This window comes from Sesamum indicum, linkage group LG9 (genome assembly GCF_000512975.1).
Source record: "Sesamum indicum cultivar Zhongzhi No. 13 linkage group LG9, S_indicum_v1.0, whole genome shotgun sequence".
Taxonomy (NCBI): Eukaryota; Viridiplantae; Streptophyta; class Magnoliopsida; order Lamiales; family Pedaliaceae; genus Sesamum; species Sesamum indicum.
This window is the reverse complement of record NC_026153.1, coordinates 7,849,480-7,865,120: the sequence shown is the minus strand read 5'-3', so window position 1 is coordinate 7,865,120 and position 15,641 is coordinate 7,849,480. Positions and strand designations below refer to the sequence as shown.

General features: G+C 32.8%; 2 protein-coding genes across 2 annotated transcripts; both read left to right on the top strand.

Annotated features, from left to right (window-relative positions):
- LOC105171075 (DNA damage-repair/toleration protein DRT100) lies at nucleotides 5,463-7,007 on the top strand. Its single transcript, XM_011092087.2, has one exon. The coding sequence runs from the start codon at nucleotides 5,789-5,791 to the stop codon at nucleotides 6,887-6,889; it is 1,101 nt and encodes a 366-aa protein (XP_011090389.1). The 5' UTR covers nucleotides 5,463-5,788; the 3' UTR covers nucleotides 6,890-7,007.
- Nucleotides 9,770-15,071, top strand: LOC105171074 (pre-mRNA-splicing factor CWC22 homolog). The gene is made up of 7 exons (XM_011092086.2): nucleotides 9,770-11,305; nucleotides 11,391-11,580; nucleotides 12,344-12,447; nucleotides 12,569-12,671; nucleotides 12,752-13,059; nucleotides 13,597-13,902; nucleotides 14,485-15,071. Exons 1-7 carry the CDS (start codon nucleotides 10,106-10,108, stop codon nucleotides 14,848-14,850), a joined length of 2,577 nt encoding a protein of 858 aa, XP_011090388.1. The 5' UTR covers nucleotides 9,770-10,105; the 3' UTR covers nucleotides 14,851-15,071.

Here is a 15,641-nt window from a genome sequence, read left to right as displayed (position 1 = left end):
TGGAATATTAGTAGTGTAATAAATTGAGAGTGGCACTTCTATTTGGATTACAGTTTACAGTTGAGCTTTTGATCACTTTCATGTTTTAACGGCTGGTAATAAATTTTATCTTTTCTTTTTTCAAAGGGTTTAATTAGCAGGGAGATAAGTTGAGAGTGAAAAAGTAAAAATGTATAGTTGGAGTTATTAATTTTATTTAAAATATTTTATCTTTTAAATACTTATTGAGTTAAACAAGCAAAAATAATAATAATATTTTATACTATTTACAAAGAAAAAAAAAAAGATGTTATTGACACAAAGTAACGATTTTGACACTATTGTACAAAATTTTTTGATCTAAAAAATATACTTTAACTATATTAATTTAACTGTCCAATTAATATATTTTATTTTATTTAAAATATATTTTTAAAAAAAAAAAAAAAAAAAAGGATTTGGATGCCTATCAATTACTCTTAAGGTAGGTGGTTGAGAGTGGTGAACTCTAGACCCCTCTTTTCTACGTGTAATTGAGTGATTAGTTGAACAATTATGGGTATGAAATAATATTTAATTATAAGCTAAATCGAGGTAGATTTCGTGATCTTTCAAAGATTATTAAACTAATATCATTCCATTACCACCCTACATCTGTACACAAATTACAATATTTTAGAATGTTCTCGAATCTTGTCATTATTATGCTTACACATCTTCTTCCCACATATGTACATAACATTAAACATTTAAATTTTATTGCATGCCTCAAGAGCAATCGTTCTAGACATTATAGTTTTAATTTTTTAATTTTCATTATTATTTTTTAAATATTTGGTAATAACTAAACGTTGTTTCTTATATATTATAAACTATACTTTTCTCGATTGTCGTAAACTTAGACTAATTTATTGTTTAATATTTTGTTAGGAATAAATTTATTTTGCATAATAAATATACTCAAAAAAGTAATCTGTAATAATTATTCTACTTTCAATAATTCGCATATAATCAACATTTATTCAAATTGTTTTAAGAATATATATTTCATTATTTAAGTGGACTAATTATAAGTATCTATATATGTTTGTACAAATAAAATAAAATATATAGGTGTTTGTGAATTTTATTTTTATTTTTATTTTGAGTTTGATTTAGTATCTTGGCTTGTACATGCAAAGCAGTGGATTATAATGAAATTAGTGTTGGCTGAAAAAATAATCCAATAATACATATTAAAACATGTTATGTACTTATATAATTTTAGTGATTGTAAATTGTATACGTCGTCACTCGCGGTCTCTTAAAATTAAATTTAATTATACAAATTATGGGTCGAAGTCAATGAATATGATAAAGAATATAGGAGGTGTTAAGAAAATACGATGCGAAAAAATAGGGAATGTTGCAAGAACAACCCCCCTCTATGGATGCGGCCTATATGATAAAAAAAGAGATCAATGTTTGTCTAAGATATTGCATAAAAGATACGAAATGTCATTAAAGCAAAAATACGAGGTATTATTAAATAATGAGAAAAATAAGAGGTACTGCCCAAAAAATACGAAGGCAAACACAAAGTATCGTCAAACAGTGAGAAAAATATGGGATACTGAAACTCGGACAATGCCGAGCATACAAAACAAATTAAAATTGTCAAATCTACTGCAGATCCTAGGAAAAATTTCGCTGTTTTTTAGAGAAAATATAGAGAAATAATCCCCGAAAATATCAAAGAAGTAAAGATCTCTCAAGAAAATTTTGTAAGAAAATCCCCTAAAAAGGTTTATCAATAGCCTCTAAAAAAACAAAATGGAGACATCTCTCTCGCTGGTATTATTCTTAAATAAATATATTCGTTGTATCATCAACACCCCTTAAAAGAGTATTTGTAATATACCTTAAGAAATGTGTGAAATTTTTCTTCAATGATTAAAAAATATATTTATAATTTTTCAAAAAATAAGAGATATTTATTTAATTAAACCTAACATCAATATATATATATATAGATACAATTTATCATTAAATTCAATACAGTGATACTCATCAAAATAAAATAAAATAAAAATCTCCAAATTCGTAACCACTTCTTTCAATAATGGGCCCAAAGTCATAATTTCATGATATTTGCTAAAATTAGAAATTATTTAAATCGGACTTATTTTTCAACGAAAATAAATAATGGCATTGTCTGTCGGTGGTTAAATCGGTCGAAATTGCGTAAATGTCAAATATGTATGCAACGGTCCCGAAATTTGTGAAAAAAAGTTACCAGAAAAATGGGGGATTCAATAATCATTTGATTGCGATTGGTCGATCCGCTGGGCAATGATCAATCCACGTGTGTGTTGTTGATCTGTAACCGGTTGAGATTATTAAAAGTTCGTGATTTAATTAAAAATATATTATTCTAAGCTATTAATGTTGGGTTGAGTATAACTTATTTTTACCAGATTAATTTAATAATTACGAGTTTATTGAAAAATAAGTAGTCGTTTTCTCTTTGTGTTTATGTGAAAATGATTTTTTTGACTCTTATGTGATTTTTACATCGATCACATATATGTTTTATTTTTTTAACGAAGCGATTATATATCGTTATATTAAATTTTGAAATTGAATCGGAAGCTACAAGTATTATAGTCGAGGTCAATTAAATTCCTCGAAAATGGAGGAAGAATTATTTATAGTTTAATTTAAAATATCTCTTATTCGCTTGTAATTAATTTACATATTTGAAAAAATAAATCCATAATTGGACACATTAATTAGTTTTAAAATGAGTCACTGACTCACTTCTAGTGATGGATGTAGGTGGGGGCCTGGTGGGCACTTTGAATACGACACTCTAATAAATTGAGTCGTCAACTGCTGTGTAATAGAATTGAATTAATTATATTTAATTAATAATTTTTTATCTAAATTATATTTTTTTAGTTTATTATATATTAATTATATAATTAATTTAAATTTGATCAAATCTGAAGAATTTAACCTGATTTGAATTGACAGTCAATCCAGCCCGAAAGTCGGGTTGTTCCGCCGTCAACGCTACGGCAGAAGGACTTCATGTCCGTCTATATTGATAAGTCAATTTTTTTTTAAATATATAATCTATTATATTATTTAATATATTCGATTAAAATTTTAATTAATTTTTAAAAATTTGAGATCTTGCTATTTCAAATTATTCTTTTTAAATAAAAACATTAAGTTAAAAAATAAAATTTATTTTTCTTTTAAAATTTAGAATTTATTGAGAATATTTAGGCCCAGTACATCTCAAACAGATTGAGTAATAAATAGTACAACATATAACATGGACCGACAGTCATATATACCTTGAATTATCCATATATGAGGCCCATGTTTAGGCCCATAAGCCCCATACAATAAGTCTTTAACCCTAGTTTTTTAAAGAACTAGATACGGTAGCACGCAGTATTTTCATGCATAATTTAAAATAATATTTTTATTTTATTAAAACTCATAGTTTTGTTTATTTATAATAAAATTTATTTATTGTCTTATAACATCATATACATAAATTATCTAGAAATTTTTTTAATGCAGTAATAATCAATACTAATTTACTCCAATTAACTTAAAAATTGACACTTTTTGTAGAATATATGTTATATTGATAGTGATGATTATATATACATGCAAAATAAATACTAATATACTACTTCGATTTCAATTAATAGTAAACTTAGACAAAATGAGAGTAAATTTAATTTTTTAGTAAATGTAATTGCAGCGAATTAATTATCTAAAGGAGGTTGACTAAGCAGTTAATTTAACACGAGTTGAGAAGTCAAAGGGTAATTTTTGACGTTATAATAATTTGATGTAGTGGTATTAAAATTACTATTTTGAGTCGATAAACCGTCTTTCCTTTATAATAGTATAGATAAGGTAAAGCTACATGGTCAATTAATTATTAAATTTAAATATTTTTCATCACATTTATATTATATTTGAAAAGTAAATTATAACCAACTTTCGTAAAGTTTGATATAAATACAAATAGTTTTTTATTATTTAAAAAATATCAATATCGATCGTCTAATAATTAGTCGAATCCATTTAGTTGATCTCTATTAAATTTTCATTATTTTTTTTTATATATGTGTTGTAATTGGGTCACTTTGTAATTGCAAGAGCATTCATTAGATTTTATTTCACTCAGCCCACAACTATGTGTTTAATTTAATTTGCATGAAGTATAGAGTATAATTAGAATTATTTTGTGGTATTATATTAAAACAATAATTGAGAGTTAGTTATATAATATTATTATTTTATATTGATATGAAAGTTCGGAAGAAGAAATTTGAATTCTTACGTGGGACGGTGGGGCACGCGAAGCACACGCCACCAGTTGCGCACTTAGCGCCCTGCTCTCCTATTTATATTCTTCTTTTAATAATTGAATAGGTGCCAGAATTTTATGTCTTTGATATCTCAGTTTTATAATTATAAATATTCTTTTGTTTATTTAAAAAATTATAAATACTTATTTTGAAATTAATGATTATCTAATAAGTATCACTCTATAATCATAGTTATGAGGAGGTATTTGTTATTTGGCTGTTAATTTTATAGGTATTTGTAATTTTTTAAATAACTAAAAAAGAATATTTAGAAAATGGCAAATTTTGAGAGAGTCTCCAACTTCTATGTTCTCACTATCTATAAATAAAGACACTTAATTTTTATTTATAATTTATATGCATTTAGATTTTATTTTTCCTCTATATTATCCCGATCTTTTTAATATATTTTCTTTGAAAATCATTTATTTTTATGTTAAGGTATTATCCTTTTCTCTTTAATTTTCTCTCTCTGTTATATTTAATAAAATATGTTCATTTCTCGTGTTTAAATAGAAAGGAATAAAATAAACGTATACAATCGAAATTTTGGTAAAATTATTTTTATATATACGATCGAAAATGTAGTATGGTGTGTTTAATACAATTGTGTATTCGCTGAAACGACCAAATTGACAACATAGATCCAAAAATAAATAAAGCCCATTCAGGCTCACAAGTACACAAGTTAGTGGGAGATATTGGATGAAGGAGACGTGCCCGCATAGCAGAGAGGATAGATGTCGTTCGTAAAGCAGTCCTCGATATATATACTCTAACATTTATGAAAGTCAAGGTGACTGTTCGTAGACAAACTCGTATATTATATAATATCGACCCATAGAGTAAGATATAACTTGAGTGTCAAAATGCTCATGTCGAGTCTAGTCCGATATCTCTTTGTTGTGCAGGTCACAAGCTTGTTCTCATCCCCTTCGAATCCAAAAGTCGACCTTTGGAGATCAGATATCATCACCGCATATATCTTGCAATAAAAGAAAGTTGATATAGGAACGAAGACATCAAATAATTAAATGATAATAGAGTAAACTCTTACTCAAATTAATTATATCATATAAATATATTATATTTATCATATAATTAGTTTAGATCAAACATAACACCGTTTAAAATAGAATTTTCCATAATAATGGACATATACATAAGAATTTAAGCACATGGGGGTGACAACTCTCACATATATGTACTCGCATGGCGCACCCACACGATATATAACCCTATGCCAGCCAGCCAACCCGCCCCTCGATGTGCATGGTATTGCAGTGAAGCAACCCTCTCACATGCAAAACTCTGTAGAGAGAGAGAGAAACTGAGGTTTAGAGAGAGAGAGAGAAACTGAGGTTTAGAGAGAGAGAGAGAAACTGAGGTTTAGAGAGAGAGAGAGAGAGAGAGCAAACACCAACTCATTAATGGCTACCACCTTCTTCTACAATATATTATTCGTCACACTTCTGTATCTAATTTCTGTATCTAATGCCTGCCCGCCGTCCGAGAGGGCAGCTCTCCTAGCCTTCAAGGCTGCCCTACGCGAACCTTACTTGGGCGTTCTCAGCTCCTGGAAAGGCAAAGACTGCTGTCACAACTGGTATGGTGTCAGTTGCGACCCGACTATTCACCGGGTCACCAGCATCGATCTCCGGGGCAGGTCCGAGGACCCCATTTTCGCGAAGGCCCATCGAACCGGGTACATGACCGGGTCCATTTCACCGGCCATTTGCCGGCTGACTCGACTTTCGAGCCTGACGATCGCTGAATGGAACGGCATTTCCGGGCCAATCCCACCTTGCATTGCTTCGTTGTCTGCTCTCCGGATCCTCGACTTGACCGGAAACAAACTCACCGGAGAAGTTCCATCCGAGATCGGACGATTGCGGCGGCTCGCCGTTCTGAACTTGGCAGATAACCAGATTTCAGGGATTATACCACAGTCACTGACAAACCTATCATCTTTAACGCATCTAGATCTCGCGAACAACAAAATTTCAGGGTCTATTCCGAAAAATTTCGGCAGATTGAGAATGTTGAGTCGGGCTTTACTCAGCCAGAACAATTTAATCGGGCCGATTCCCATTTCAATCTCGCAGATCAACAGACTTTCGGATCTGGACCTTTCTCTAAACCAACTCTCCGGCCCGATACCGGCTTCGTTAGGTAAGATGGCAGTTCTCAGCACATTAAATCTGGACGGGAACAAAATCTCCAGCCCGATTCCACCATCTCTGATTAGTTCGCGCATTAGCATACTGAACTTGAGCAGGAACGCCATAGAAGGTTCCATCCCAGATGCTTTCGGGCCGAGATCGTATTTTTCGGTGATGGATCTATCGTATAACAAGCTAAGGGGAGGGATTCCAAAAACTATAACTTCGGCGGCGTTTATCGGGCACCTTGATATCAGCCACGACCATCTCTGCGGCCCGATTCCGCCGGGTTCGCCCTTGGATCATCTTGAAGCGTCGTCGTTTGTTTACAATGATTGTCTCTGTGGGAAGCCCCTTAAAGCTTGTTGAAGTAGTTTTATTGGTTTTGCGTTTTCAATTTATTTAGTGACTTAAATCCGTTTGTTTCAATGATTGCATAATTTATTTCACAACAAGTGTTTATATTATTTGAATTCATGAATTCCATAATTGATTATATAACTAATAATTCCTTCTTGCTTGCATTTACCACATTTAGAGAAAACGAAATTTGAGACGTTTTGAGTATACGGAGCGACCACCAAGCATCATAGTCGCCATCATTGTGGAAGATATTAGACAAAGGATTATCAGTATTAACTTATCTCGTTCTATTAGTTCATGTGTGTTATATAGATTATGGGGTATCCCTTGATTTATCGCGGAAAAAACCACCAATTGAGCACTGTTGTACTATATGATCTTGTTTTATTAATAAAACTTACATTTATTAAAAAAAAAAAAAAACTAATAATTCCATCTTGTGAAGTAAACCCTCATTCATTATTTTGCAATGAGACTTGTTAATTATCCCATCTCAGGCCTGCCCAAACTTATATTTTTGTCCTGATTACATGTTGATTCATATCAAATGGGTTGGGTTCAATATGGATCGGGTAGTGGTCGTAACTATTTTTTTATATTTAATATTCTGAAAACTTCTCAATTTTAAATAATAATAAAATGACAATATTTTTAATAAAACTTGTAGAATGAAAAATAACCATCTATATTAAAGATTTATTTATTAAATTATAAAATGAAAAACTCGTAGCATATACGAAATACTGCAATTTTCAAAACTAATCATGAGATGAATAATTCTGCTTAATTTCTCCATCATTATTTGTAGAATTGAAATTGTGGATTTTCAAACATAATGATAATAGTTATTAATTTATCTGTATCAATTGTACATATTATAAATTATTATTAGATATTGTTATACGTTCATTGAAATTCATAATATAATCAAAGATAGAAAAAGAATTTTACATAGTCACATATGAATCGCAAATCTTGACTATTTTATAAAATCATTCACTTTTGTTCGTCGTTAATTTGAAAAATGTTAATTTACTAAATGCACTTTGAAAATTTGTTTCTTATAAAAATGCAAACATTTAGAAATGTAGAAATAGTCAGTGATATAAATACTACCAAATAAACAATTAAAATCACGTGTTGGACATATTTAAAATCCATCATCAACCCACACAACACTCATGCTGCAATAAAATTTAATTGAGCTAATTCAAACCATACTCGATCTGTTTTGATAAATTTGTTTCTTACAGAAATAATGTGAAATAAGTCAGAAAAAATGGAATTAAGTTACTGATATGTAGTCAATTTGATCAACAATAAATCTATGAATTGAATTATGAGGTTAAATCTATTTAAAATTTATCATCAATTCATACACACCTCATCACTAACCCACTTGGAACCCAATAGTAACCCATATAAGACCCATAATAAACTCGTAATTATAATTTATACTAATATTTTTCATTAACTCATAATTACTCAATAAAATTAAGGTTAATTATACTTATACTCTAAACATGAAAAATTACACTTTTTTTTTAAAAAAAATTGAAATTATATTTACACCTCTACGAGAATTATCTATTTATACTCAACTCACTTCTGTTAGGATTTAAATGAAAAATGCTGAAGTTGCGTAAAAAAAAAAATTACATATATTTTTAATTTTACCTCTTATATTACTATGTATATTTTTGTATTTTTTAAAGGGATAAATATTATATATATATATATATAGAGAGAGAGAGAGAGAGAGAGAGAGAGGAAGGGGGAGCGGAAGTGAGGTTAATATCATTGTATTTTTTTTCTTATTAATGTATAACTATTACATGAAAATGTTAAATAAGTGGTGACATTAAAAATTTATATAATTATTTGAGTAAATTACAAATACCTCCTATTTGTTTGAGAAATTATAAATATCCCATTAATGTTAACATCTATCCAACAACGAGCTCATTTTGGTGACTTATGTTAGGTTTTCATCCATTTTTTCAGTCAACTGACCAAAATGCCATTTTGAATTATTAAATATAAATTTATGTATATATGTTTATAATTTTCTAAATTTTTTTTGGGACTAATATTCTATATAGACTATTTATTTTACCCACCATGAAATTTTTTACATTGTTTCAAGTACTTTTTTTTTTTTTTAAAGATTTCAATAAGGTTAAACTAATAATGTCCAATTTTTCGTTTAGGAGTTACATAATTATTTTTTATTTGAAAATTTAAATAATGAGGGGTATTCACAATTATATCAAACTTCAAGAGATGTCGTTGTAATTTACCCTAATTTTTATACCAACATTGTTATTTTTTGTCTAAATCCTAACGAATTGTAATAAAGTGTAAACTGTCATTTTCATAGGGGATGTTAGTTTAATTTTAAAATATTTTGAAGAAAAATATAATTTCATATTTTTTTGAAGTAATTATATATATACTTTTTGTAGTTTGAAAAATTATATTTAATATCTCTAAAATTTGTTTTCACGTAACAAACAGATTTATCCCCTAGTGAAATTTGAATTTGTTGATATTAATAAAAAAATTAATATTTATTTTCAATTGATTTATTACTGACTTATTGCAGGTCAAATAAATTTTTATCCAATCAAAATACTTTTATAACTATAAAAATATACTTTCTAACATGTATTAACGTGTGAAGACGTATGATGACGATTTGATCATAAAAATATTTATTTAATGTGAATAAATTAATAATAAAAGTAAATATAGATTTTAATCTAATTTTTTAATTAATATCAGTAAATTTAATAAATCATAATTGAGAAATGAATTTATTTGTTAAGTTATAAAAAATTTGCATATAATTATATTTATTAAAGTTGATTTGATTTATGATTTCAACTTCTCCATCAACTTGCTGCAAATTCCATGAGCGCAGACGTTCTCACCCGTTTTATCAAGTTTCAGTTTAAACATTGCCTTTGCCCTAATTCCCTTTCCCCTTTCTGCTTCCCAACCAAATCTAGATTTAGAACTGGCTCACTGCGTCGCCCGCACTCGGCAAATCTCGATTGGGCTTGCTTCGTAGCCGGCGGTCCGCAGCCCTCACATCTCCCCACTCCTCAGTAGGCGCCGCAGCGTCGCGCCCCGCTTATAGGCTTTAAGGCACCGGTCCTGTCAAGTTGTTTGTTTATTTGTTTTGGTTCTTTACTTAATTAGGGTTTAGAAATAGTTCGAATGGCTCGGAGGCATTCTAGCAGCAGTTCAGACAGCGAAGAATTGGAGAAAGAAGTCAGACACCACAGGGAGAGGAGGAGAGAAAAAAACGATGATGAAAGCAGAGAAAAAGCGGGTAGAAGGAGGGAGGAAGAAGGGAACCATGGAAGTAGGGATTCGAATCCGGGTCGAGATTCTGGAAGAGATGATATGAGATTGAGAAACGAGCGAGATGATGAGATTAATGAGAATGGACATAGGAGTAGGAAAGACGACGGTGGTAGGGAGAGAAAATTGCGGCATGATGAAGCGGGTGGTGAGGATTATAGAAAAGCTGAACGGCGGAGGCACAGAGATTATGGTGGTGAAGATGATAAAATTGACCATAAAGAAAGGGATGGGAAGCGTGAAGCAGATGATGAGAACAATAGGAAAGCTGAACGGCGGGGGCACAGAGATTATGGTGGTGAAGATGATAAAATTGGCCATAAAGAGAGGGATGGGGAGCGGGATTCATATCCAGATACGAAGAGAGACAGACGGGATAGAGACCGAAGAAGTGAGTGGGGACGTGAGGGTGATGATGAGAGAGCGGAGTACAGAGCCAGGGAGGATCACTATAAGAAGTACGATAGCAGAGACGATGATAGGAAAGAGCGACGAAGGGATAGAGAGCGAGAAAGAGATAGACGCAATAAGGATGATGATAAAGATAAGAGGAGAAGAGAGAAGAATACGAATGGAAGTGAAGTAGAGAATACGGGTTTGAATAAAAAAGGAGATGGAAATGATGTCCCAAAAGTGATAAAGCCGGTTGGGAATGTGGCAGTAGACGAGGTTGCAAATTTGGGGAGGAGTGGTGGAGTATATATTCCACCATTTAAGCTAGCTAGAATGATGAAAGATATCCAGGACAAAAACAGCGTTGAGTATCAACGAATGACATGGGATGCTTTGAGAAAGAGTATTAATGGGTTGGTGAATAAAGTTAATGCAACGAACATTAAGAATATCATACCTGAGTTGTTTGCTGAGAACTTGATACGAGGGAGGGGTCTATTTTGCCGGTCATGTATGAAGTCTCAAATGGCTTCTCCAGGTTTCACTGATGTATTTGCAGCACTGGTTGCTGTTGTAAACACCAAATTCCCTGAAGTTGGTGATCTTTTGTTGCGCAGGATAATACTGCAGCTTCAGAGGGCATATAAGCGCAATGATAAGGTGGGTATCTTAGGTTTGTTTTCCTCTGAGCCATTATAGTGTTTTGCTATGTTTACAGTCTTATGCTTTATTTGAACATTTGCAGCCGCAACTACTTGCTGCAGTCAAATTCATTGCACACCTGGTGAACCAGCAGGTTGTCCACGAGCTTATTGCTCTTGAGCTGCTGACATTACTGCTGGAAAAGCCAACTGATGATAGCGTTGAAGTGGCTGTTGGCTTTGTTACAGAGTGTGGAAGCATGCTCCAGGACCTTTCTCCTCGAGGACTGCATGGTGAGTACAGGATTCTTGTTAGGTTTTGTACTACGGAAAATATTTTACTGGTCAGATAATTTCTGGAGTTATGTGCACAATGGTCTTTATGACTGTGCATGTCCTTGTTCATGCCCTGTTGACTTGAGTTTTCTGCATGGTGCATATTTTCCATGAGATATTCAATATTTTTAATATTTGAAATTATTGGTATTTAATTACTGGTTTAGTGATAATAATGTGGAAGTTCATTTTGTCTGTCTTAAGTATCTGTGATCAAGGCCTAATACTAAAGAATCTAGAGTTATTCTTTGTTCCATTGCAATGACTAATGAAGATGCATTATCATACTATCAGATGTATTTAAGTTGAAGTTGCGCCAATTGCTGAATTGCCGTAAAGTAGTTCTTATGAAATAGGATGACTTTTTCATGATGGAAGCGATTGCTTCTTAATCCACTGCTGGATGGGCAATATATTTCGCTGTGTTTACCTGTGCTTTATTAACAAATTATGCGGTGATTAAACCAGATGATCTTATTATCGTCTGAGTCTGTTGCTGCATATCTGGTCATCTCCCACTTCTTGTACCAAGCTCAATAAGGCTATTGATTTACCTTTTCCATTTAATTGAAATTTCACACTGTTGCTCTGTTTGGTGATTTTCTGCTATCTAGGTGTGTGCGTATATGCATATATGCCTATACATATGTTTCTTTGTTTACACTTCTCTGTGTTTGTTTGGGGAAGTGAGAGATTTCTTGATTTGGATTTTTGACAAAAGGTATCTTCGAGCGATTTCGTGGAATCCTTCATGAAGGAGAAATAGATAAACGTGTTCAGTTTTTAATTGAAGGCCTCTTTGCACTGCGAAAAGCTAAGTTCCAGGTGAGTTTTCAATTAGAATGTTTCCATTGGAAAACTTATTTTTTAATCCAACTTTACTTCTTATACATGTTAGATTTGACGTATTGGATTTTGAACTGTTTTATTAATGTGCATTATGCAGGGGTATCCTGCTGTTCGTCCGGAGTTGGATCTAGTGGAGCAGGAAGACCAATTGACTCATGAAGTCTCCCTTCTTGATGAGATAGATCCTGAGATTACTTTAGGTACCGCCTGGCCACAACTGGCTTTTTTTGACTTCTACTTGTAATACAGAGCTGACATATTTCTGTTCCCCTCTCTGCAGATATCTTCAAGCCGGATCCCCAGTTCCCCGATAATGAGAAGCGATACGAAGAACTGAAGAAGCAAATACTAGGTGAAGAATCTGATGATGATGCAGATTCAGATGCAGATGCAGATGCAGATTCAGATGATGAGGATGATGAAGAGTCTGAGGATGAGGAAGAGGAAGAACAGATGAAAATAAAGGATGAGACAGAGACAAATTTGATCAATCTTCGAAGAACTATCTATTTGACAATTATGTCTAGCGTTGATTTCGAGGAAGCCGGGCATAAACTATTGAAAATAAAACTGGAGCCCGGCCAGGAGGTGGGTAACATGAATTCCTAGATAATTTTATATCCAAGCATATAATATGTAATAGAGTTTGCTACGTCTTGATCCACAAGACTTCAGTAAGTTATTCTATCATCACACCGTTTCTTGATTTTGTTTCTGTTCTTTGACATGACATGGTTACCATAAATATTCGTGCTACCTTTTAATATTGATTGACTTATTTTGGGCGCCTTAACTTTTGAAGAGGGATACATTTCTTCAATATCTAGTGTTACCAAGTTACGATTGTTGATTGTAAAATCTTAGGGGAGTCACTTTTGGTATTTTCATTTACATCCTGGAGTATATCTGATCTTTGTGGTGATAAGTAAGCAAATATAATCTTGAAATTTTATGCTCCAGATTTATATTTGAAACGAAATTTAATATTTTCTTGTCCAATATGATTTTTTCTTAATAATTCTTGCTTGTATATAATCTTCTGGTATGTACTTCCAATCACCATGTAACTCGAGTTGAGGATCTCACTGATATCTATATTTCCTGTGATTGCTTTGCTCTGTGCAGATGGAATTATGTATTATGCTGTTGGAGTGTTGCAGTCAGGAGAGAACTTACCTCCGCTATTATGGACTTCTTGGGCAGCGGTTTTGTATGATAAACAAGGTTTATCAGGAGAACTTTGAGAAGTGTTTTGTTCAGCAGTATTCAATGATCCACCGACTGGAGACTAATAAACTGCGGAATGTGGCGAAGTTCTTCGCTCATTTACTTGGCACCGACGCATTGCCTTGGCATGTTTTGGCCTATATACGGTTGACTGAAGAGGATACGACTTCTTCTTCCCGTATTTTCATCAAAATTCTCTTCCAGGTACTTGTTAGCATTTTTAATAACATTCCAAAAACCCTCCTCTTCTTGTTAGTTTTTTGCCCTCTTAGCAATAGTTTCCTCCTTTGGTAGTGCGTTTATATTTCCAACATGGTTAAACATATACTGTATTAGGGTTTCTGACTTTTATGTCTCATCTAGTCCTCTATTCAAATTAGCGGTTGACAGATTGAAGTTATTGTACTGTATTAGAAAGTTTTTGTAGTTCATATAGTCTGATGAATTATGCTAACTGAAAGCAATCAAATAAAGGGGAAGAAATACCTCACCAGAATGACTTACAAGCTTTTATTGGTGAAAAATTTGTTGTGGGTTATTGTACTGTATTAGAAAGTTTTTGTAGTTCATATAGTCTGAGGAATTATGTTAACTGAAAGCAATCAAATAAAGGAGAAGAAATACCTCACCAGAATGACTTACAAGCTTTTATTGGTGAAAATTTTGCTGTGGGCTATAAACTACTCGTTCACTTTTTGTATTTTGTATCGCGGTGTGTTTGCCTTTTCTATATTCTTGTCTTCTCAAGAAGTTGCTAATAATTAACTTCTATACATTTTGTTGCAGGAATTGTCGGAGCACCTTGGAATTCGCTTGCTTAATGAACGTCTCAGCGATCCTGCCATGCAAGACTCTTTTGAGTCTATTTTTCCCAGGGATAACCCCAAAAACACTAGGTTCTCCATCAACTTCTTCACTTCAATTGGGCTCGGCGGTATCACTGAAAACCTACGTGAGTATCTAAAGAATATGCCTAGGCTCATCATGCAACAGCAGAAGGCTGCCCCTGAGTCAGCTTCTGAATCTGGTAGTTCAAGTTCTGATTCGGAAGGCTCTGGATCTGAATCTGGATCATCAAGTTCAGAATCGAGCGATAGTGAAAGCGAGACGGATAGTGAAGATAGACGCAGAAAAAAGAGGAGAAGAAACTAAGGATCCTCCATCAGCCACAACTTTGCACCATGTGTTTGTAGAGCTTGTATTCACTGTTTTGTTTAAGATATATGTTGCGACTACGACCGTTTTCTGCAGTTTTCTGTTTTATTATTGTTCTTTTAGTTCTTGATCAGCAAACCTTACAAATGGTCTCAGAATTGTGCTTCTTGTGACTGCTATCACTATACCTAGCCAATGTTCTGAAACATTATCTTCAAGCGTAAAACAAAAGGTGAGAAAATATTTGTCTTGTCTTGTCTTGATATTTATTTTACGGAAAGTCTAATTGTAAATGATGAACTCAAAGATTCCTCTACTCTCACCTTAAACCTGATAACAGGTGGCGACAGGGGGGGCTGGCTTGCAACACCACCATGTTTGGGTATATGAAACTAACCCAGAAGTAACTTTTAGGGTTTCAGAAGCCAAGAAGTTGAACATGACATGAACAAGGCTTGATTCCAGCCATTTATTATCTGATGCATCTGTGACAGGATAGACTGCGTCTCGGAGTGTCCTTTGTGAATTCATTTATAGAATTTTAAAAGATGATAGAGATCTCGTTGATGATGTTTGAGAATCATTTCATGTTGTGATGTTCATCTCATGATGCTAACATGGCATGATCCTCACTTGTCGTAGGACACTGCCAATTGCGCTTCCTAACAAAGTGTAGCATTGCAAGTGCCTGTAGCTCTCAGTCCGTCTCAAATTCGCGAATTTGGCTGGACGACTGCCCATTTTGGTTGAGAAAGTAGAAAGAAGTGTGGTTTAGAGAAGTATGTGTG

What these genes read in the sequence shown, in the direction of transcription:
- LOC105171074 (XM_011092086.2), top strand. Translation starts at nt 10,106, where the DNA reads ATGGCTCGGAGGCATTCTAGCAGCAGTTCAGACAGCGAAGAATTGGAG. An exon ending in TTCTCCTCGAGGACTGCATG is followed by an intron (nt 11,581 to 12,343) that starts GTGAGTACAGGA and finishes TTTTGACAAAAG; the next exon opens with GTATCTTCGAGCGATTTCGT. An exon ending in AGATCCTGAGATTACTTTAG is followed by an intron (nt 12,672 to 12,751) that starts GTACCGCCTGGC and finishes CCCTCTCTGCAG; the next exon opens with ATATCTTCAAGCCGGATCCC.
- LOC105171075 (XM_011092087.2), top strand. Translation starts at nt 5,789, where the DNA reads ATGGCTACCACCTTCTTCTACAATATATTATTCGTCACACTTCTGTAT.